General features: G+C 40.3%; 2 protein-coding genes across 4 annotated transcripts; one reads left to right on the top strand and one right to left on the bottom strand.

The window, feature by feature from the left end:
• The first annotated feature begins 5,623 nt into the window (after positions 1-5,623).
• foxf1 (forkhead box F1) lies at positions 5,624-11,109 on the top strand. Its single transcript, XM_022190314.2, has 2 exons — positions 5,624-6,918; positions 8,019-11,109. Exons 1-2 carry the CDS (start codon positions 5,940-5,942, stop codon positions 8,180-8,182), a joined length of 1,143 nt encoding a protein of 380 aa, XP_022046006.1. The 5' UTR covers positions 5,624-5,939; the 3' UTR covers positions 8,183-11,109.
• A 335-nt stretch (positions 11,110-11,444) lies between these two features.
• Positions 11,445-21,049, bottom strand: mthfsd (methenyltetrahydrofolate synthetase domain containing). Of its 3 annotated transcripts, XM_051943508.1 has the most exons (9): positions 20,868-21,049; positions 20,621-20,724; positions 19,867-19,980; positions 19,716-19,829; positions 17,810-17,923; positions 17,596-17,686; positions 15,872-15,984; positions 15,504-15,629; positions 11,445-13,476 (listed from the first exon to the last, which is right to left on the bottom strand). In XM_051943508.1, exons 1-9 carry the CDS (start codon positions 20,893-20,895, stop codon positions 12,745-12,747), a joined length of 1,536 nt encoding a protein of 511 aa, XP_051799468.1. In that variant the 5' UTR covers positions 20,896-21,049; the 3' UTR covers positions 11,445-12,744. The 3 variants fall into 3 exon arrangements, with proteins under 3 accessions (XP_051799468.1, XP_051799446.1, XP_051799457.1); XM_051943486.1 differs by lacking the exon at positions 19,867-19,980 and having other exon boundaries at positions 19,716-19,825; positions 20,617-20,724; positions 20,868-21,048; XM_051943497.1 differs by lacking the exon at positions 19,716-19,829 and having other exon boundaries at positions 20,868-21,048.
• Positions 21,050-22,598: the final 1,549 nt, after the last annotated feature.

Genomic DNA, 22,598 nt, shown 5'->3' with positions numbered 1-22,598 from the left:
GGAGACCAAAATGTTCCCATATTTTATTCTTTTAATATTCCACATGTATTCCTTGCATATCTTCCGTTCTGTTTTTACAACACACAACAAAACAAGCAGCCAACTCTCTGAAACACCCGTTTGCTCTGAACAGCAGGTATTTTAAACTATGAAACATTTGCCCTGCAAGTGCTAACCACATTTGGACAGTTAGGAATTTGTAAAAACTCACGGACCTGCCAAATCCTCCCCACTGCTGTCCTCCGTGTCAAATTATGCGGTAGTGCCTATGATCACAAAATAAACCAGAAAGAATTTGACATATGCTTTTATTCCCTTATTCTTTGTCTGAGAGGAATGTTTCGACATGAGGCTGTCAGGAGGGAGACGGTTTTCAAAAACGGAATCAAATCTGCTTCAACGTGTGACAAACAAGAGGATAAAGAAAATGGAAATTTTACGATTGGAGTTATCCAATTAGAGAACAGAGCACACCAGGGACTGGAGCTGAGGGAGGCCTGAGTTCTCACAATAACGGTTTTTATCATGATGAGCTCTTTATCTGCGCTGGATGTTTGAACAACAGTAAAATAAGAATTAGTGTCGAATGATCCGTGATCCACAGACGTCACGAGCCCAATCCACCAGAGTTCTAATTTGATCTCTGCGGTCTTCTAACGAGGTCTCATATTGGATTATTTTACCAACAAACAAAATCAACGTGCAAACATGAATTCAATTCTATTCCACTTTCCACTTTCAGATGTTAGTCATACCTTTGATCCGTGATGTTTATTTGCACAGATGTTCGTGCAGCAGGTGCAGACAGGTGTGAGGTGTGACATCACAAGTCTCACCAACCAATGGGAAATGACTACAACTCCAGCCAGCTGTTGACTTATTTCAGTTATTGATGGTAAAACAATGTTATTATTAAAGCTAAATAGTGAAATATGTTGCAAATTCTTGCACAAAAATAATTAAAAGGCTAATTTCTTATTTATTTTTTATTGTGCGAGTTCTCAGCAGCTATAAATGACAATCCGTTATTAAATTCTACAAACTGAAAAATTAATCCAGATTTATTGTCTGCTCGCATCACGTTTTTCCACATTGTCAAATAAATATCAGGAAAGGAAAGATGACGGCACCGTTTTAAACGTGTCTGAGGTAAGAAGGCTTTATTATTTTTCCGATCAGATTGCAACCTGCAAAATGACGCACAATTATTATTTTTTTTATTTTTTTAAATTAAAAACCGCTACATTTGCAGTACAACTGTATTAAAACCAGTGCCATGCTCAAGAGCACTGCCAAATGTATGAGAGAATGACATTAAATTAACGAACGTCTGATGAAGGACTACTTTTCTCTGCGCCTTCACACACACACACGGTAAGATGGAGGGCAGATATCTCGTCAGGGAAATTAAAAAGTCATAAAGCGCGCAGTGCTGCAGCTGATTAGTGGAGACGGCGGTGCCCATCAAATACACTTCAAGTCCATGTTCGGGCCCAACGCGCGCAATCAGCGGTCTGCTAGCAATCCCGTCCTTTTCTCCATCACATAAACACCACTTAAAGGAAAATATACACGGCCACCTACAGCGCAGGGAAAGTGATGAGGGGGTGCCCACCTCCACATTACACTGTTTTCAATTAAAGTGACAATGCTGAGTGAACTATAGGCGACACTGCAGAGGCACAGAGACAGAAACCCAATGAGGATGCATCTCTGCGTTGTTCTTTAAACGCAGCAAAAAGTCATGTTACATTAAAAATGTTTTTTATAATTATTTCATAATCAGAATTGTAGTATCATTTTCAATGTGTAGTTTTTCAGGTTTATGGTTGGGAATGCAAGGGGAACATATTTGTTAATGCTAGAAACAGCGTGGAAAACCTTCTTCTAATGAGCATCTCTGCGTAAAGCTGAGCTTGTCACTTGCGTCTGCGCATCTTCATATTTGCACTTTTACTGAACACGAGAAAATAAATTACACAAAACAGACAGAGAAAGCTATGCAATTTTTCAAAAGGTTAAAAATAGGTTCTCTGCCAAACTCCAAACCATTTTCAGGCCTTCCATCAGTCAATTACACCATTTGCATTGTTAGTTACTTTTAAATGGAATTTCAACTTTTTATCCTTAGATTTTATTTATCTATCACTTTACTAACTTAAAATAATAATGTTAAAATTTATTTTTCTTCTCATTATATTAACAAATACACCTCATCAAAAGTACAACTTTGAATATTGTTCACCATTTTTTTGTGATTTCCATCTATAAGTATTGATAACGTGATCAAACATTTTTAGAAAGCTTATTTCAAAACTTGATTCAAGTTCAAGTCGGATGAGCTCAGGGCCAGCTGATCGATCACTCTGTCGCACTGTCGTCCGCCAAACAAAGACTGCGGCCTCTTGGTGACCCTCTGCTGCTCTTTTTTCACCACCGAGGAGGGAAACTGGCTTATTATTCAAAGATGATGCTTTATGACAGAAACTTTGAATGCAGATTTAAGGCTTAAATTCTCTGAGTCACGTTGGATCAGGTCTAATCTCTTTAATGTTTAATCTGGTCATACAAGGCCTGATCATATGATATTGCTGGACCGCCACTATGCTGCAGGATCTATGATTTGCCAGAGTATTTGTATATTTTCTTATGACAAAGAAAGAATATTTAAATTGTAACTTGCTCAGATGATGTCGCACAATGCAGCTTTGATTGAAGACAACAGGTTTTCAGTGACTCTTATTAATATACAGTAATATCAGTACCATTTTAGTTTGCAAAGATAAGACTAATCCCCAAATGAGCTTTACAAGACTAAAATTACAGCACAGTAAAAACTGAAGCATTCTGACTGATGATGCTGTTCATATTGTTAAATAAAGGCCTACATTTTCTGTATTTTTGCCCTATTCACGGTGTGACATCTCGCAAGAATTTAAGTTAACTCACGTTAGAATGCAACCAACTAGAAAATATTTACGTGTGCAGTTCTGCAGATTATTGCCACAACGTGACCAACCAAAAAACCGGTTCCAGTGCACTAAATAACGGTAAGGCGGCCCGGAAAGCCTGTCAGGACTGTGCACTCTGCGGTGTACCTCCACCTAAGTGGCCGAGCATTCCTGAGGATGCAGCGCTGTCAAATATTTCACGATGAGACGTCATGGAAAAGTGCATGACTTCGTCTGCGATGGAGCAACAGGGAAGCTCTGACCTCGAGTCTCAAGCCTCAGTAATGATCAACATAATCTGCCACCGAGGCTCTCATGGCAACCCTATCCTGCTTTGGCATACATGTTCAGAGGGCAAATATAGAAAATGTGCCTCCGTCTATTAGAAAACATTTCTGTTGATGAAAGGACAGCATGATTTTATTATTGTGCATATTATTTCTGATTAGTAAACCCTCCTGTATTACCCCTAATGACCATTAAAGCTTCTCGGGTGACGTGAGGTAATAAAAAGTAATACAGTTTACTGTTTTTCACAGGGGAAAGAAGAATGCAGCAGGGAGTTGCGCATCACCATCCAGCAATGACGGTCTGCGTAAACATTACGGACCCTGGCTTTGGTTGTACAATGAGCACAAAAAAGCCCAAATACATGCAGCCTATATATAGGCATAACAAAGACAGACTAATATGACATGGGGGGAATGAGCGTGAGAGAAAGAAAGCCTTAATGGAATGAAGTCATCAGCGGTAATTAAATGCAGTGGGCAGAGAGAGGACGGGAGCGCGCCTGCCCCTGGTGCGCGCTGGGTGGTCCGCTACGCTGATAAATGTGTGGCCCTCACTTCAGGCGAGTGGCCGAGCAGGCACCGGTTAAAACAATACTTACATTCATTTATCCGAGGTTTGAAATCTCCTCTGCAACAGAAAAAAAAAAAAAAAAAAAAAACTAACCGTGGCACGTCTGTCACCTTCGGGTTGACAATGAAAATCTGACAATGAATCGTTTTGTCGCTTCCTCTGTGGCAAACCGCCTGAAACAAACAAACAAACAAAAAAAAGGCATCCGTTCATGTTTTGGGAGAATTTAATCATCTGAGACATTAATAAAGCACTTGCGAGTTCTACTAGACAACGAAAATCGATTTAGTCTCCTCAAATTAACATGTAAACCCTGTTTTACGCATAATCTTACAGGGACTTTACGCACAAGGAATTGGGTGGCCAAACATAATCCGGTTTTACGCACAGGTTAAAATCTGCATGTTCATCCACTGTTTACCGCGGTTTTATTTTCCATGGTGTCACAACCAACAGTCATCTGAAATGAAAACGCCGGTGCAGTTTAGAAGCTCATCTAACTGAAGCCACGGATATGCAAAAGGTTACAGGCTGCAGCTATCGAGATCTCTGGGGAACAATAAGCAACCTACTGTCAACAGTTCTAGGCTATGGACTGATCGCCTTCCAGTAGCTCTCAGTCACAGCTGGGTACAAGGCAGCAAAACGAGGGAAAAAGAAGCTTTTCGATGTTAGAGACACCAACAAATAAAACTAAGTGGTGCGCATATTCCTAGTAAATTGCAACACACAAGCACAGACAGACTAAGAGCTTAGTGCACATTTTTGACCAAACGTTTTCCTGATTATCCTATATCATGCCACACAAAACTAATTAACCATCCTAAGCTTTCCACTGTGGTCCGGAGTTAAAGTGGCTACAGCTCTGTTGGGACTGAAAATGTTAAATCCACCTTACTTCAATTCCTGGATCATTCGATGGGAAAGTGCCTGCAGGAGTCGATCTCAGGTCCCCGTCCGAGTTTCTGTGCTCACAGCTCGGCTGAGCTTCCACCTCACTCCTCCCGCGTCCCTGCGTAAATATTATGACTGCATTACACAAACAATATTCATGTGTAAAAACCGTCCAGCATTTACAGAAGACGCTGCGAACGCACGGGCATATCGCATCAGATTGAGTATTAGCTGATCTAACGGGGCTTTTGCTTGATTTTTATTTAAAGAAGGCCAGGGAAAATGTTTACATTTTGCTGTATAAACATCCTGCCCATGTTCCTGTCTATCTTTTACAGAAATCAGCAGGGTGGCTTGGAATATGAGGGGCATGTTCTCTGCTAAATGCTGTTCACGCACTAAAAATGTTTTATGAAATATTCCATGAGTTTATGGACAATACAGAAACGACGTAGATGCAGTGGAAGGTGAGTGGAGTATGTGGGCAGAAATGGAGAGATATCATATTGACTTTAGGTTCATAAACGTACATTGCAATGATTATTTCAAAATTGTGTTAAAAGTTAGAATAACAACAGAATAAAAAATCCTATTAGAAAACAAGGCGTTAAAAACCTGCATCTCAAGGCTGAATCCAGTGTAGTAACTGAGAATGGTCCTCCTCTAGGCTCACGTGAAGCATTAAAAGTTCAAAAAATGTTTTTTTTTTGTTCTATTATGTATCATACATTATAGCTTATTGTAGGCTATATGTGGGGTATTTTCCCTATTTCAGTGTAAGGCAGGAAAAAAAACATTTCGCTGGAAAGTGAACGCACGCAGATGTGCTTACAGCCCACCACTGGAGTAGGAGGGAACTGGGCGGGTCCCAACATTAGGATGACCAAGACATACAGCTTCCAATGCGCCGATGGCAACAGATAAGTAAAAAGTGAGCTCCTCGGACGCACGACAACACACCAACTGAAGTGGAAAGCGGCTCCTGTTCTGCTCCTTATCCCATTTCGGACGCTGCGTACAAGGCGGTCCAAACTCCAAACTGCTGCGGGACTGAACCAAAAGCAGAGAGCTGAGAAGAGAGACGCGCATTTGCCTTGTGTCTACTTGCTGCTCTTCTTTTTTGTGTGTGCGTGAGTGTTTCTTTATGACTGCGAATTTGTTTCCGACTTATTTATAGGTGGAAAACAATCGCTTTTTTTGTTTGTTTGCCATCTCGACGACTAACTTTAACTAATGACGGCAGAGGTCCAGCAGCCCCCAGCGCAGACTCCTGCCCAGAGCAGCCCGATGTCTGCTCCGGAGAAGTCACACGGACAGACGGTGGTGATGGAAACCGCTTCCTCCACTACGAAAACCAAGAAGACAAACGCAGGGATCCGACGACCAGAGAAGCCGCCTTATTCCTACATAGCTTTAATAGTCATGGCTATCCAGAGCTCTCCGACCAAGCGTCTGACGCTCAGCGAAATCTACCAATTCCTGCAGAGCCGCTTCCCGTTTTTCAGAGGCTCGTATCAGGGATGGAAGAACTCCGTGCGTCACAACTTGTCCCTGAACGAGTGCTTCATCAAGCTGCCTAAAGGCCTCGGCCGGCCCGGGAAGGGCCACTACTGGACTATCGACCCGGCGAGTGAGTTTATGTTCGAGGAGGGCTCCTTCAGAAGGAGACCCAGGGGCTTCAGGCGCAAGTGCCAGGCGCTGAAGCCCATGTACAGCATGATGAACGGCCTGGGATTCAACCACATCCCCGAGTCTTACAACTTCCAGGGGAGCGGCGGGGGCCTATCCTGTCCGCCCAACAGCTTGTCTCTGGACAGTGGGATTGGAATGATGAATGGACACTTGGCAGGTAACATGGAGGGGATGGGTCTGTCCGGTCACTCCATGTCACACTTGTCGACCAACAGTGGACATTCCTACATGGGAAGTTGTACAGGATCCACCGGGAGTGATTATCCCCACCACGACAATTCCGCCTCCCCTCTGCTCACCAGCGGGGGAGTCATGGAGCCTCACCCCGTCTACTCGAGCTCGGCCTCGGCGTGGGCTCCGGCCCCCTCGGCATCGTTGAATAACGGGGCTTCCTACATCAAGCAGCAGCCCCTATCTCCTTGCAATCCAGGAGCGAACCCTCTGCAGCCCAGTTTGCCCACACATTCACTAGAGCAGCCGTACCTGCACCAGAACGGCCACAGCACCACAGATCTACAAGGTAGGAGCAGTCATCTCCAAAAAAAATACGGTGAAATGTTCAGCAAAACTTCAGCTGACTTTAGAAAGAAAACTGTCAAACGTAAGAGGAAAAGTGGCAAGAGAGAGCTAAACATGAATTCACATTTGGGCCATTTAATTAGGAGAAGTTTTAGAGAGCATTTCCTACTTTACTCAGCTTTAGAAGTGTACAGATTTTTATGGTCTTGTGCCAAAAACGGGCCGAATGGAAATACTGAGCAGCCCCGCAGTGAATTGCACTGGATTTATTTTGCACCAATAAACACGGGCTTATCTCTATTGTACAAAACGGAAGGCTTGAAATTAAGACCATTATAGAAAATGATGCAGCTAATAGAAAGCACGTCTTTTTTTCTTGTTTTGCTCCTAAATAAATATAATAGTAATAATGCGCAAAATAAAATCCAGACATGAGAGGGTTTAGACTGAACATCAACAGTTTGTGGAAGTGGTAAATGAGAGAGGGCAAAGAGAGAGTCTGCCGGCACAGTTTAGAGTCGTGCCAATCTCAGGGCAAGAAAAACAAGCGCGGTTTGGTCCAGCCTGCCTTGCCCCGAGGCTCCCAGTCCACCGGGACTGGCGTGCAAGAGGGCCACTGTCAATTAGCCCTGCAAGCCCGCCTCCCCCTTTTTGACAATCTTAATCGTGCTTGCTAAATGGACTTCAGGTCTGGGAGGAATATAAACGAGCCAGATTGACAGAGTGACGCCTTATACACTACCTATAAATTAAATATGAACCTTAACTTTAAAATAAAGTACACATTTTAAAGAAAATATTCCTGCTTTAAGAAAAGCAAGAAGGACTGGTGTTATTAGTATCATTATGTTAAGATTATTTTTATTATTCATGGCTGCATAAAATGGTAAATAAAAGTTTAACAGTTAAACATCCCAAATTATTTCTATAAAAATATGAGAATTTCAAAATTATTGGAAATATGTTTGGTTTTTCTAAGAAGCTTGCAAACTGGTAGCGCATGAAAATTCATCATTAACTTTAATTATTACACTTGCTGGTGACATTATGGATTTTAATATACATATATATATTATTCATGTCTTAAATGTCTTTGTGCAGGTATTCCTCGGTACCATTCCCAGTCTCCCAGCATGTGTGACCGAAAGGAGTTCGTGTTCTCCTTCAACGCCATGACGTCCTCAGCCATGCACTCACCGGGCAGCAGCTCCTACTATCACCACCAACAGGTCTCCTACCAGGACATCAAGCCCTGCGTGATGTGAAGCGACGCCATGCTGTCCTCCTACACCCAAAGGACACAAATCTGCCGACCAGAGGACGCTGTCACAGACTTTGAGCCACGCAGCAGAGGCAACTGAAACGAGAACGAATGCGTAAATTACCACTGAGAGACTTAAAAGGCTTGGCCCTAGCCTTGGAGAGTGCGCTCACTGCGTAGACCGGACTACTTCTCTGTTTTTACGCAGAGACAAAGACAAGGAGACATTTACAAAGCAACCACGTAATAATAATATATAATAATAAAAAAAAACTACTTTTTTTTCCTCCATTGCATTATCATCGACCACCGGGGTAAAGAGTGGGCGCAGGGATCCTTGCTGTCGTTTGGTACTTAGTCCTGCAGAGCGGATGACTATCATTTCTACACTTTTTTTGTTCATGTTTATTCATCTTGTTAAAGCAGGCCAATGTAAAAGAAAAAAAAAAAAAAGAAAAAACAAAAACAAAAAAACAAAAAAATGCACACTTCCATTTTTCTCTGTCTAAAGTTTTTATCCGACTTTTTTTTGTTGTTGTTGTTGACAAATTTAGACTGAGGTTCTGTTTTTTGGACTTAGCCAACCAACGTTGATTATTGAAACGATCAATTATGGACATTGCATATATTCTGTGTGTCCAGATACTGTATAATGTGTAAAGATGACGGCACTTTTTTTTTTGAATAGCCTATAAGCGCAACATTTTATTTATTCTGTAGGCCTCTATTTTAATTTCAGGCGAATTTTGGGCCAAGGAGTCATTTGCTTTATTGGCAATATTTGTCAGAACGCTTATTATTTGTTTTAAAAATGAAAAATTGAGGATATATTGTAAGCACTGTTATGTCGTTTGTTTCAAATATATTGTAGACCATTACTTCCAGCACTGTATACTTATATATTGGTAGGAAAATTAGCGAGGGCTGATCTTTAGGCTTTTACTACAACAAATCATTTGTAAGAAATAAAATATATCTGCTGGGCTGTTTGGGCCTGTAAATCCACAGAAATAAGACACATTTCCATTTTGTCACACACACACACACACCATCTCTGGTGTTGTTTGGGGGAACCAAAAGTGAAATTGGAAAAAAAAAAAATTTATTTGTAATTCTCAACACTGATAATTATCAATTCTAAATATTTTAAGCGAAAAAAAATGTCATCCATTTTGCTATAACTCCACAATATTAATTTAATAGAGTTCTTACATGAATGTATATTATTGTAATCAATCTAAAACGGTGGGCAAACTGAGTTCGTGTGGACTTAATCTGCATTTTTGGGACAATTGTGAGCTTTACGCACAGGTCCGCTATCAGTACAATATTACTTCAGATGAATGTTCCAGAAATATCAGTCTGTTGTTTTCACCTGGCAGGAGCTGGTATTTTGTCATCTGATATTATATGAACAAATCAGATTTTCCACAAAACAGCGATTAATTAAAAATGAATTGCTTAAAAAGTTAATCGTGGAATGCCTCCTATGTAAGAAGAGTGTGCAGCAATTAAGGCGGAACAAATCAGATCTCACCCGCGTTTGGTTACAGGGTGAAAACCTGCAGCTCTCCCACCGTCCTGGTAATTCTCCTCCGAAGCATTTTGTCCAAATAATACTTCTGCGTAATATCCTGCTGGAAATATAATAAATGGTGCTGATCTAACCCTTTAAACTCGTGTAATGATTAGTTCCAGGGTGTCCAGCGAGACGCACGGATTTTGCGAAATTTACACAAAGAATGGGTTCAAGAGAAAAAAAAAAACGTCTCCTAAATGGTAAAAAGAGCTGCAACGTGAAATGAAGCTTTGTTTCTCCTCTAAAATATTATTTCCTTATTAAATACTATAGAAATACAAACCACACCATGTACAACAAAGGCACAATAAGATACAATTAAATATAGATACAAACAATGAATGTGTGAATTTCTCAATGTCTTTACACACCAGCTAAATGTTACACAGCCACAAATTATTAAAGGGCATGAGGTAGTTTTGCTAAATGCTCCTTTTTAAATACTTTATCAATTATAGCATTTCTTTTACAAGAGTCATGAGCAGAAGCAGCTTTGAGGTTTAATGTGGTTAATTTAGTCACTTCAGCTGGCACAAATCAGGAAAGGTCTAGATTTCCTTTAGGATTTAAAATGTGCAGTTTCAGTTTCAGTGGTGTTGAAAACAACAGGTGCTCCTCATGTAGGAAACATGTTGAGCACAATCTATTTGTGAGCAACAGCATTCACTCTGATGCTTAGCTCTTGTCATTTAAAAGGAGCTGTAATTTAAGATGTTCATTAAATTGTGTAAGTCGAGTTGCTGTGTGCACATGTACATCTTTACAAGAGGATGTAATGTGCTCTGGTTTGATACTCGCCTGGCTTTGCAGACTCACAACATGACCACTGACTGAACCCCAGTAAAAGGAGCATGCCACGGAGCACAGGGGTAAGCAGGATCAACAGCAGTGGAACGGCACATTAACAAACTGATGACATTTGCCGAGGTTCAGCACTCTGGCCGGGCTCAGGGAGAGAGATGGAGCTTCACAGCTGCTCTCCGGCCAGGCCTGGATGACAGCTCCATAAAAAGCCTGAGGCCTGCACTGTGCAGACAGACATGCCGTGTGCTTGTGTCTCAATGCAACCACGGCTTCAATGAAAAGCTGGACACTTTTCTGGCACTGCGGTGATCATTTAGCAGGTAACATCTGTGCAGAAACACGGAAACATGTACGCAGAAACATGCAGGTTATTGGGCATTCAAGTCTGGATAACCGACTTTGTTGCTTCTATCATTACTTGTGTTACTTAAATGTAAATTCGTCTGGTGTTTCGTCTATAAAATAACAATATTACTGCAGATATACCATCTTCAAAAACAAAGCAGCAGTAAAATGTCATCCTCCTGGAATAATCTCTAAACATTCGCACAAAATCAATGCTGTAGCTTAAAGTTTAAAAGCTGAGTTCGCTGAATTACATGTTCCAACTGTGTGAAATGTATCACCCCTCCACCTTCTGTCAAAAAAAACAATCAGTGGCCCGAAATGCCACGTTCAAGTTAACGTCTGACCTTAAAGTTCTTCCTCTTAGTAGATCGATAATTTGAAGGGTGTCAAGCTTCACAGTCTCCTCTCCAAATCAGTGTAATTTCTCAAATGCTGCAAAACAATATACACATTCATAGTCCCTTGAATATTTATCAAAATAAGGCACAGCAAAATTCGGTTAAAAAAAAAAAAAACAACACTAAGACTGAACCGGTGCAGTCAAACTCTTTAGTAAAGAACGTTATGCGACACAACTGTCATTCAGCATGGAGGCCGGCATCACACTGACCTAACCAAACAGAATGCACTGAAAAGGTTGTTTTTAATCAATAAAACGTACAAATGCATCCATTTCTAAAATACTCTGAAAAAAACTCTACAAGTAGAAATTAAAGAACCTGGCTTAACGTTACACAATTCTGTATAGTTTAGGGGAAATTTAAAAAAAAAAAAAAAAAGGTTTACATGTTTTTGGACTGCATGCAGCTTTAAATCTTCAAATCGTGTTCATTTCTAGTACATTATAAGTACAAAAACCTACTCAATTTCTGTAGTTTGTAATCAAAATGGCATTCATAGCGTGTTCACATCCTTTAAATTTGGCTGAAATTGCACAGTGTGTTCCAAGATTTATGGCCATTAATATCAAATGGGCCACAACTATTTCACACCTTGATAACGGAATAGAAAACAGAATGTGTAATGTACATGGTGCTTTAAAGTGATTCAAATTTGATAGATTTAGAGTGGATGAAATTTGTGGGACTGGTGGCAAAAAAAAAATCTGCTTTCCACAAAAAAAAAATAAAAATTAAAGTGTAGTCAAACATAGTTGTGGCCCATAAGGATGCATAAACACTAGACCAAGAAATGTATATTTTACTACACACTACATGCTTCAAGGATGTATAAATTGCATAACTGGCCACACGGTGGTGCCATCTGCAACAAAAACTAGGCAGTTATTCTTTGACCCAAGGCCTCAGTTAAAGGTTTCTAGAATAAATAACAAGCAGAAAAATAGGGCTGAGAACTCAAATATCTTGGAGGTGAGAGTGACAGACAGTAGCAGAAAAAAAAGTTCTAAACACTTTTTATATCTATGTAACACTGATGGACTGTAGTCAGTCTAGGCTTTAAACAGGAAATAACGATAGTGTTTTTCTAGGAATCCCTCAAAAAAAAACAAAAAAACCACACACACACTGAGGGAAGAAAGGCCATCAGGACACACAAACCAGGAGTGTGTAAATAAAACAAGGCACATTTGTCTATGTTTAAGCACTGCTAGATGCTCTGTAAAAAACACCTTTCTGCTTTATAATGCTGTGGTTCAGTAATTAAATTCCTCACATTTTAGTAACGTTTGCCTAATATTTCATTAAGCTCTAAGTTATAACTGAGGTCCTCTTCTAGTAAATCAAAAAATATTATAAAACAAGCTAAAATCTTCTTTAGGTATTTAGACTTGTACCAAAATGAATACTTTTGGGCCTGTGTGCTGCATATAGCTTTTACTGCTCAGTCTTTTCAGTGGTACTCTTAGTATCTGGTGGTGCCGTTTTAGACTTCGGAGCCGCTGATGGTCTTGGTCTCCGACTGGACTGTCCAGACCTCTTGCTGCCCCGTTGGCTCTTAGCCAGCTCGGCCTGCAGGCTGTGATCATTCAGACAGAGACCCTGCAGAGCCTCCAGGGCCTGATCGGCAGCCTGAGGGTCGCTGTAGTCCAGGAAGGCCCTGTGTTGAGCTCCCTGCCAGGTGAGCCTCAATGGGGCGGCCTCTCGCTCTCTCAGGGCAGATTTCAGCTCACTAACCCGCAGCCCGGCAGGGATTCCCCCTAGGTAAACTGTGGTCACACTCGGAGGGAGCTTACGCTGAGACCCTGCTTCACTTTCACCCTCTTCTGGGCCTTGCTCCTTCCCTCTGCTTTTTCCTTTCACGGTCTTGGTGGTTTCTCCCTCATTGCCTCCCCTGCCTTCTCCTCGGCTTTCTTTCCTCACTCTAGCTGGGCGCTGTTTGGCTTTCTGTTCTGCCTCCACTCTTTTCTCCTGCCTGGATTCTCCCTCAGCATCCTGCTCAGTGCTCTGCCTTGGCCTTCGTCTGGTTTGCTTTTTTGGTTGACTGGTCTGCAGAACAGGCTCTGCTGCGACAGGCGCTGCCCCCAGTGTCACATCCTTCCCAGCCTGCTCCTCCAGAGCACGCAGCTTCCTCAGGATGGGGATCTTCTCCAGCTTTTCTGCGTCCAGCTGAAGACACAAAACTGGACAGGCTCAGTAAGACTGAAGGGTGAGGGGTGTCATACAAAGCAAACAAACAACCCTGCTCAGGGTCAATATAATATACCTAAGAGAAAGCTAACAAATTAATTGGTATTATTCCATCCTGCTCACAGCCCATGTTTAATAACTATCTTTATAGCAGCAGGATATTTCACTTCCTAAGCAGTTAAAAATAAAGTCTGCTTTCTTGATTTGTTGGGTCTTCAAGTATTTTGGCAGCCTTTGATGCCGACCAGTCCTGTAAAGGATATACGGGCCTATTGTTTTTACACTGGCCTGTTTGACCCGTCGTTCCCCTGCCCCTGCAGAGCCAAGGTGGCTGGGCAAGGGAGTCTTTGATGATCAGACTCGGCTTTCCTGTCGGTGAGGTCACTGGGTCCTGTTTACTTAGACGGGTGTCTTAAGGAACCCAGAGGTTGCACACAAACCTGCCACATGATAAGAATAATACCCTCCATCATGTCTAATTAAAGACAAATTATCAGGAGGAAAAACACGGCATTACTCAGCTAGTGATAGATATGCATGTCATCCTTTAGATGCTCTGTATATAAAAGCAAAACTCATATTAATGTATTAATTACTTAAATTCACTCAAAGGAAGACAGTCTCCTGATGAGGTGTAGTTTCATGTAGTTCCACTACAAGTCCATTAGAGGGCAGTGTCACTACAGACAAACACACCACAAGACTGAACATTTCTCGAAAACCGTACTATTTAAGCTTATGTCTGATCTAAAGGTGTGCAGTCCTTAACCAGCTCCCAAGACAGCTGAAGCTTTACAGGACAAGTCCACTCAAAGATACACCCAAACATGTGCTCTTTTTCATATTTTAGTTTTCAGCTGAAAAAGGTTAGTTTTGCTTTTATACACATTTTAACATTAAAGATATTGTCCAATTCTATTACAAACAACCTAAATGTACCTGCATGTTGTCCCATTAAATAGAAACAACATAACTTTTCACTGTAGTCTGAGTGCTGGAAATTCAGTCAAGCACCTGAATAGGTAAAGCACTGCCAAGCCTTGCCGTCTCATTTTTACAGCACATTAACAGATTGATCAAGCAAAGGTATTGCTAATAATTTTTTTTAAATGGTGGAAAAAAAAGAGGCATGTGTAAATCTCTACTTTTGCTTTTTAAATCAACTCCCCTGATTGATCACTTATATGCGTAGTTTTACAAACTACTTTCTTCACAGAACAAGAAATGGTACGTAGCATTTGACAGATTTGATAAGTCCAATGCTAAACACAAAGTAGCATTAAGTCTATACTTAAATTTAGTTAAAGTGAACTTATTTGGTGAATGTGGTCACCTTTGATAGATACAGAAAGAAATCATTTTCAAATCTATACATGGTTTAGAAATTTCTGGCCGTGCACAAATTTTGAACACAAGAATATAAACTGAGAGTAAGTTCAGTTTTATGCATGAGTCTTTATTTTCCCTCTGCTGACTTTCTGCATGTTTCTGATACGACATGACAAAATGTCCTTTGAAAAAGACTTCTGTGCTTATTTTAACTTTAGCATTTTTCTTCAACAAATTAGTCAGGTTTTCATATATATATTTTTTTTTTCTTACAAAGAATTTAAAATGCAAGAAGATGGGATAAAGGGCTTCATAGCCATTTCAAGTACTACAAATTAAAATGATGGTTAACTAATCAGTGGACATCCTGACTTTATTTTGGTCCAAATATTAAGAACTCACCACACAATCACTGAACCATAGATACACTACACTTCAAAAATAAAAAACAGTAAGCTTATATTTCTTCTGTGTCTTTTAAAAAAAATACTTTGTTATATTTTAGGGAATATTATGCCTCTTTTTGCACAGATAAAGTGTTTTGAACAAGCTAACTAAGGTTAAAAATGGGTATATTCGTGCAGCTCACTGTGGCACCCTTTAAATCAACTCTACCATGGAATAACTTTGAACTTAGAACAGCATGACACAAACAAAGGAAAGTTACTGAAGTTTACCTTGGTCCAGATGATTCCCTGTGGCTTGGGTAGCTGGCAATTAGTTTTAATTACTCTGGTGGGTGTGAGGATGTAGTCTACAGTCAGGTCATGACTTCCCATTAACTCCTCTGGAATATCCACAACCTGAAAGTATAAATATCCCAAACAGCGCTGAAACAACAGTTGATCCAATTATAGACAGAAAAAAAGAAGCTAAATTCACAGAGTGTAACCACATTAGCGTAAGCAAGAACATAATTTGCAAAACTTCTTTTACCATTTTTAAAGCTACAGTGTGTCATGGTTTTATACGATCAGCGCTGTTGCTAGGAAAAGCAAGTGTTCAAGTTCTGGTTTGTTCAATAAGTTCCAAGCAGAAAACTAACCTGGCAGTCGTGAACGACACTAACCACCACAGTCGACTCATCCACAGCTCCCATTGAGGCCATCATGCCATACTCCATGTCAGCATAGCCCTCTCCTTTTCCAATGCGAAAGCCTACAAGTGGAGATGGATGTCATTAGAGCATTTAAAGGGACGTTTTGTGTAAATAGAGAATTACTGTCAACACTACATCTTTAGTGAGTTATTTTGCCAAGATCGCAGATTTATTCCATTTGCATAACAGCTATCACTTCTAAAAATTATGCAAAAACAGAGACTTTAATCTAAAAGCAGCACTGAAGTACAAACACAGCGACTTGCATGTTGTGGACAGCTGTAGTAACGTTTCCAAATTATGAGAATAACTTAATTAAATGTAATCTGATGTGAACATGGATGAATTCTGTACAACAAATGTTTTTAGAAAACCATGCAGTCATTTGGAAATGTACGCTGTACAGTAAACATGTCTGTTTCACCACAGCACTGCATCATATATCTCAGGGCATTTTGGAAATGAAGATCAGCAGGCATTGTGAGTGATTACACAATTTACATGGAGTGCAGAACACAGCGGAGAACCCACAAGGAGCAAAATGGATTGCACATGATCCCAGTGCATTCAGGCTCCTGTCATTTTCCACAGTGTAATAAACAACCCTTACAAGATATAATTTCTAATCTTCCAAGTACTGATTTAGCAGAGTGAGTATCTAATAACACACTGAGTCTTTGGACAGAGTCAGTGCTTCTAGACAATGTGATGCTCATTACAATGAGCACGGGATGGAAAAGTATACTGATGATTTCGCTGCTCACACAGTCTTTTCTGTCACTAGCACTTAAGCTGAAATAAACAACCAGCAACAACACAGGCTACACAAGTGGCTAGAACTACTGTTTAACCTAGGGAGGCCCAAAACCTGGCAGCAGATTTGAAAAATCAGCAAAATTACACAATTTATCAGAGCCAGAAACTGTAAAAATATCATTCAATTTTCTGCTTTGATGGTCCATCAAGAAACACAACCAAATCTAAACTTAAAATTGTGAAACTTCACCAAAATCACTATTAATTTTCAGCTGGACTGCAGGTTGTGTTTACACAGAGTGATAGTAAATAAGTATGGAAAATCTATAAAGATGTAAGAACTAAACATTTATTGTATGCAGAGTCAACTTCTTTTTTTGTTTTGTACACCTGTGGAAAAATATTGCATGTGTGAACTCTAAGTCTTTTCAATTTTAAAAAGAGAAGCTTTTTTAAATATTTGGCATTATAACTGTGCCATCCTGCAAAAGAACACATTTCTGATTCCTTTCTACATCAAGCCATACTTGTGCTGTTATGACAGAGGTGCAGGTCTTCATACTGTACTAGAAAATGAGCCCACAGTTAATAAAAATGGAACAGGAATTTTAAAAAAAATGCACAAAATCTGCTTGAGTTTAAAGAGGAGCTGTGTGTTACAATATGGTGTTTATTAGATTTGATACATTTTACTGTCTAAATAGTAAAATTGATCCTGAACTCAGAGCACTGTTCATGTACCATAACTATAAAACACATGAAGCTCCATAAATAAACAGTCTCACTGTTAAGCATGATGCAGGTTTACACTGGTTGATCTGTTAGTGGAGCAAATTTGCAACACATTTAGGCTGCCAGTAATAAATTGAATCAGTACGGCAACATGTTAAACTTTTTGTGCCAACAATAGTCACCTTTCTCTGACACAGCCACGGAGCCGACCACCACCAGGTCTACCTTCACCTTTGCATCCAGGCCAACGGGCACGCTGAAGTCCTTCACACCCTGAAGGAGGTTCAGAAGTTCAGAGGCAGGAAGAGAAATTTAAAAAAAAATCCAAAATAGCAGTTTATGACTATAATTTGTGAAAATGTTGAAGAAAATTTGCAAAAATCGGTAAATTACAACCTGAGAGGAAGAGCACATGCGTAGCTGTTCTTTGCTGGCTCCTTGTGGAGGAGTAATTTTGTTGAAAAGACCGGTGCGAAGCCGAGGAGTTGGGACCAATAAAGTTTTCCTTGCCTGTGAGGATTATTTCAAAAATGTGCAACCAAACAATAAGAATTATTTAATATGACTGGGAGTTAATAGAGAACTGCATGAAACTCAGTGAATGATGGCAAAACAGCAAACAGTATGTAGGTTTAAAATCAGCAAATGTAAAGCAACTTAGGAAGCGACCCAGAGGTTGTAATACAGAAACTCATATTTAACAAAGAGTCCAATAAAAGATTTAGAGTTGTTCATTCAAACCTGTACATGTACACTACTGGTCAAATATTGTAGAACACCCCAAATTTTCCATTTTTTTAAAATTGGAATTTAAGCATGTTAATGTCTCATTGTACTCTGAAATAAAAGCAACAAAGAAATAAACAAATGAAGTTAAAGTCTATTTAGAAATCAAAATATACTCTAAACTTGACTCAAAGTCGCCACCTTTAGCAGCTCAACACATTCGTGGTATTCTTTCCAGAATGGAAACCAAATATTCTTCCCAACTCTGCTATAGAAGTTTCCATTAATGTGTGACACTCATAGGTTGCTTTGCTTTCACTCCTCTGTCCAGTTTATCCCTAATCAGCTCCATAGAGTTTAAGTCTGGAGCCTGTGCTGCCACTCCATGTTTTCAAGCTTACCATCTTGTTCTTTTATTTCTAAGATAGGTCTGGCATAGCTTGCACTTATGTTTTAGGTCATTATCTTGCTGTAGGATGAACCCTTGACCACTAGGTGCATACCAGAGGGTACTGCATGGTGCTGCAGAATGCTGTGGTAGCCGATTTGGTTCAGGGTTCCTCTCACTTTGTACAAGTCACCAACCCTGACCAAAAATTCTGTGTGATGAACCAAAGATTTAAAATTTTGATTCATCAGTTCATAATACCTTCTTCCAGTCTTCAGTAGTAGATGTTTCTGGTCCAGACAAGCCTCTTTTTCTTATTCTGACGTCTTAGCAATGGCTTTCTTGCTGCATCTCCAAGTCTTCTCTTCACAGTTGAAACTGAGACTTCTTACTACGACCACTATTAAGTTGTGCTTGAAGCTGTTGTCCTGTGAGCCTCCTATCACCAAGTTGCTGACTCTCAGATACTTGTCTCCTGATTCGGTTGTGGCTTTGGGTCTTCCAGACCTCTTCCTGAGTGCCTTTTGATGGTGAAGAAAACTGTACTTATTGACACCTTGACTTTGTGAATTTCTCTGTAGGAAAACCCTACATTTTAAGTGTTATGATGGTCTGTCTCTCTTCCATTTCTGATTGCCTTTTCCTCTCCATTTTTATAGCAACACACTACTTTCTGCAGTACAGTACTGTTCAAATAATGCTCTCGAGGGTATGGTTCCACTGTATGTTTTAGCACTATTTCAATGCAGACAGAGGGGGTTCCAAGTAATCAAGAAAAGTTGAGACACCTGTAGGATTTGATAGCACCAACTTTTAAGGATTGATCAACCTCCATTGCTGCAGAACAGCTTTAAGTTGTTAACCTATTTCTTGTTCCCTGAAAAAAGGCATTTTTGTATAATTCTGAAATGCACATTATTTTTCAGTTTTAGGTAACTTTTTTTTTTTTTTAAACTGCTGGCAGTTCACCACTTACCTCTGTACCATTTCAACAAGGTATTCATTGGACTTGACCCACTTGAATTTCTATAAAAAAGTGGAAAAACTGGGGCATTCTAAAACATTTGACCGGTAGTATAGGTCAAACTAAAATCATTACACAACAGGTGAAGGAGCAGAAAGAATTTTCTATAATACAGCTTGTGGCACTCTGGTTCCTGGAGCTTTTTTCCAACAATGCATTGCTACCTGTAGCACAGCCAACCGGGCGCCCTCCAAAGGTTTATCAGGATCCACCTTCACCTCAGCTGTCTGGCTGAACACCTGCAGCTCCGACACCTTGGCACAGGCCCCAAAAGCTCCCTAAAGAGGAAAAGGAGGGCATTCGAAGTCAACTTACTTCCAGAGTGACAAAGCGAGCCTGCTGCTGGGGTCTGTCTGGGTTTACTTTGACTGTCTGGCTCAGCTTGAACTCCTGCAGGTCTGCAAGCCTGTTGCATGCTTGAATTGCACCCTGGCCAGTAAGCACACAGGAAGAGAAAGACATGGGTGCACAGACTGGACAGTCATCAATCACTGGAAATTAAAGATAAACAGTCAAAAGTTGCAGTGCAAACCTGACCCACTGGAGTCATTGTTGTAGGAATTATTTCACCCATACGGCCGTATTTTCGGTTTTTAACATGTTAATGTACAGAACACACATGCTTACGTTAACAACGATCCATTGATGTCAGTTAAAGCAGACTGTCACGGTTTCCTTTAACTTACATTAGAGAAATTATATTGTTGTATTCTTCAATTTGATTATTAAACTGAGTTCTGCAAAGAAAACCCTTGATAAATGAGTAATTACTAAAGAGGAACACCTGATTTTACCAAATAAAATTAAACTACCAAATCCTTAACAAAAAGTCCTTCAGAATAAAAGTTATTCTGCAGAATGGGCTTTACTTTGTGATTTTATAGCCTACTAGATTTACAAGTCTGGTGTTCTTATCTCTTATTATAATTAGCTATCTATGTTAAATGTTATGTATGAACTTGCATGAAAAAAAACTCTGAATAACACAACAAAGCCGGAATTAAGCTAATTTGTTAGCCGAGTCCCATTTACAAAGTGTTGGTGTTGAACTGCTGCAACATGAACCTGCCTTGAAATTTGGGATTCTGTTGTGAACAGGCCTCGGAAAGTTGGCCAGATTCTTTTCTTCGATGTAGTCCCAAACTTTCTGACGAATGTCCCATTTCGACGCTCCTGGAGAGAAAACGAAGCAGGTTTTTTTATCACAAACGCTATAAGTGAAGCAAGACGAAGCAACAGTGGCTTAAATTAACAACAGGCAGCGAGGCGACATTAAATTTTAACGACAAAACAAATGTGACGAACATTCAACCTACCGGGGTTTATTTTTATGACGGGCTCCATTGTGCTAATTGTGATACAGCGTGGTTTCTTCTACAACACTCGGCTACAGCTGGTGCAGTGAAATCTCACACGTGAACTGTGTAACATAATACTGAAGGAACAGCTGCTTGTCAATGTTTATCATTCCTACGGCGGCTCGGAAGGACGGTGTTATTAAAACGCGAACGCGAAGGTGCATTCCAGGCTACCGTAGACCAGTGGAAGTAGTTTAAAAGTAGACACAGGACGACATAAAAAATATGAAATAACAGTTTTTATGTCACATGAAACACATATTTTACGTGAGTATTTGCATTTTTTCTTCATGTGTCTTCTTATTTAAATAGTAGAATTGTTTTGTTTTTTATTTCAGGCATACTCACACAGCTAGAAATGGCATTGCAGGCGATGACATGGGAAAGTGGAAGACAGTATGGGAAGGGCTGATGTAAATATTTGAGGTGCCCAGCCAAATGAATTTGCAGAAGTGCAAACACAGACTATTGTCTGTGCAAGGAAGTGACCAATTCGGCATTTCTGGAGCAAAACCAGCAGGATGAGGTTGTGGCTTCAGTGTTGGGCTTTCGTGGCAGCTGGTTGTCTTGAATGACACTGTAATTGTTGGCAAGCTGTTGGAAGTGATGACAGTGTGGTCTTACATGGAAACCAAATCATCCATGGAAGCTGAGGTAACTGCCCAAAAATGGACACCAGTCAAGTGAAGATGCATTCTTACTTTGAGTGTTGTTGACCAGAGAATTTGTGTTGTGGGATGTGATGACAGCCAGGAGAGCTGATCTAAAGTTGCTGGGAAACAGCACTGTGCTACAAATAGCACAAAAGGATACTGTATTCATGTATGGTTTTTTATCCCTGTGCGCAATAAAACTGACAATTAGATGAAGAGGTAGCTGCCAAAACACTGCCAGTTAAAATAATTTCAAATCTGGGTGTCCAGCTATTGTACATCTTTATAATTTATATCATGAATTTACTTGTCTGTATCAAACTCAGTGGCTCTCAGTGACAGCACAGAATTGTGGGTTCATTGAAGCCCATCACCATGGTTAGCATATTTACACACACTGAATTATTGCATTTAGAAGCTGCAATTTTAAATTTTAAAGGACCTCCGTCACCACTGTGGTTTGCTGACACATGTAAGTAAAGGAGGAACACAGGGATTTAAAACATTCTATAGCCACTCTCTAATTTTAAGCGTTGTAAATGTAGACACACTGTTGTGTCTGTTCTTTAACCCACATCTCTTAAATTTTACTTTAATTCTACTAAACAGGAGCACCACCTGCAGGCATTTAGGTGTAATGTGCATTTTAAACACAGCCTTTTCAGGCCTCCAATTCACCTGCTGATTACTGCAGTGAGTGTCAGCTGCAGTAATCAGCTGAACTCGACTCACCTGTTCTCCATCTCACCTCCAGCTGCTTTAGCTCTGTGCTTGCATTCACTCCTTGCTGGATCATTGACCAACATGCCTTGAAAGACTCTCATCTCTGCATAGACACTGTTGCACCTCTGGATTCAGTTACTGTTCCCACCAAACCTGTCACCTCCAGATTACCTCAGCCTCATGGACTCATGACTGATTTCCCCCTTTTTGGACCCTGTTTTGCTCCTGTCGTCTGTTCTTGGATTCCCTAAGCCCGTCTTTCCCCGTTGTCTGTTCCCCCTTCTTGTGAGTACCCTCTTAGCTTAGTTTTGTA

Source organism: Acanthochromis polyacanthus, chromosome 2 (assembly GCF_021347895.1).
Source record: "Acanthochromis polyacanthus isolate Apoly-LR-REF ecotype Palm Island chromosome 2, KAUST_Apoly_ChrSc, whole genome shotgun sequence".
In the NCBI taxonomy this organism is placed as follows: Eukaryota; Metazoa; Chordata; class Actinopteri; family Pomacentridae; genus Acanthochromis; species Acanthochromis polyacanthus.
The sequence above is the reverse complement of the archived record's forward strand: the minus strand, read 5'-3'. Positions and strand labels throughout refer to the sequence as shown.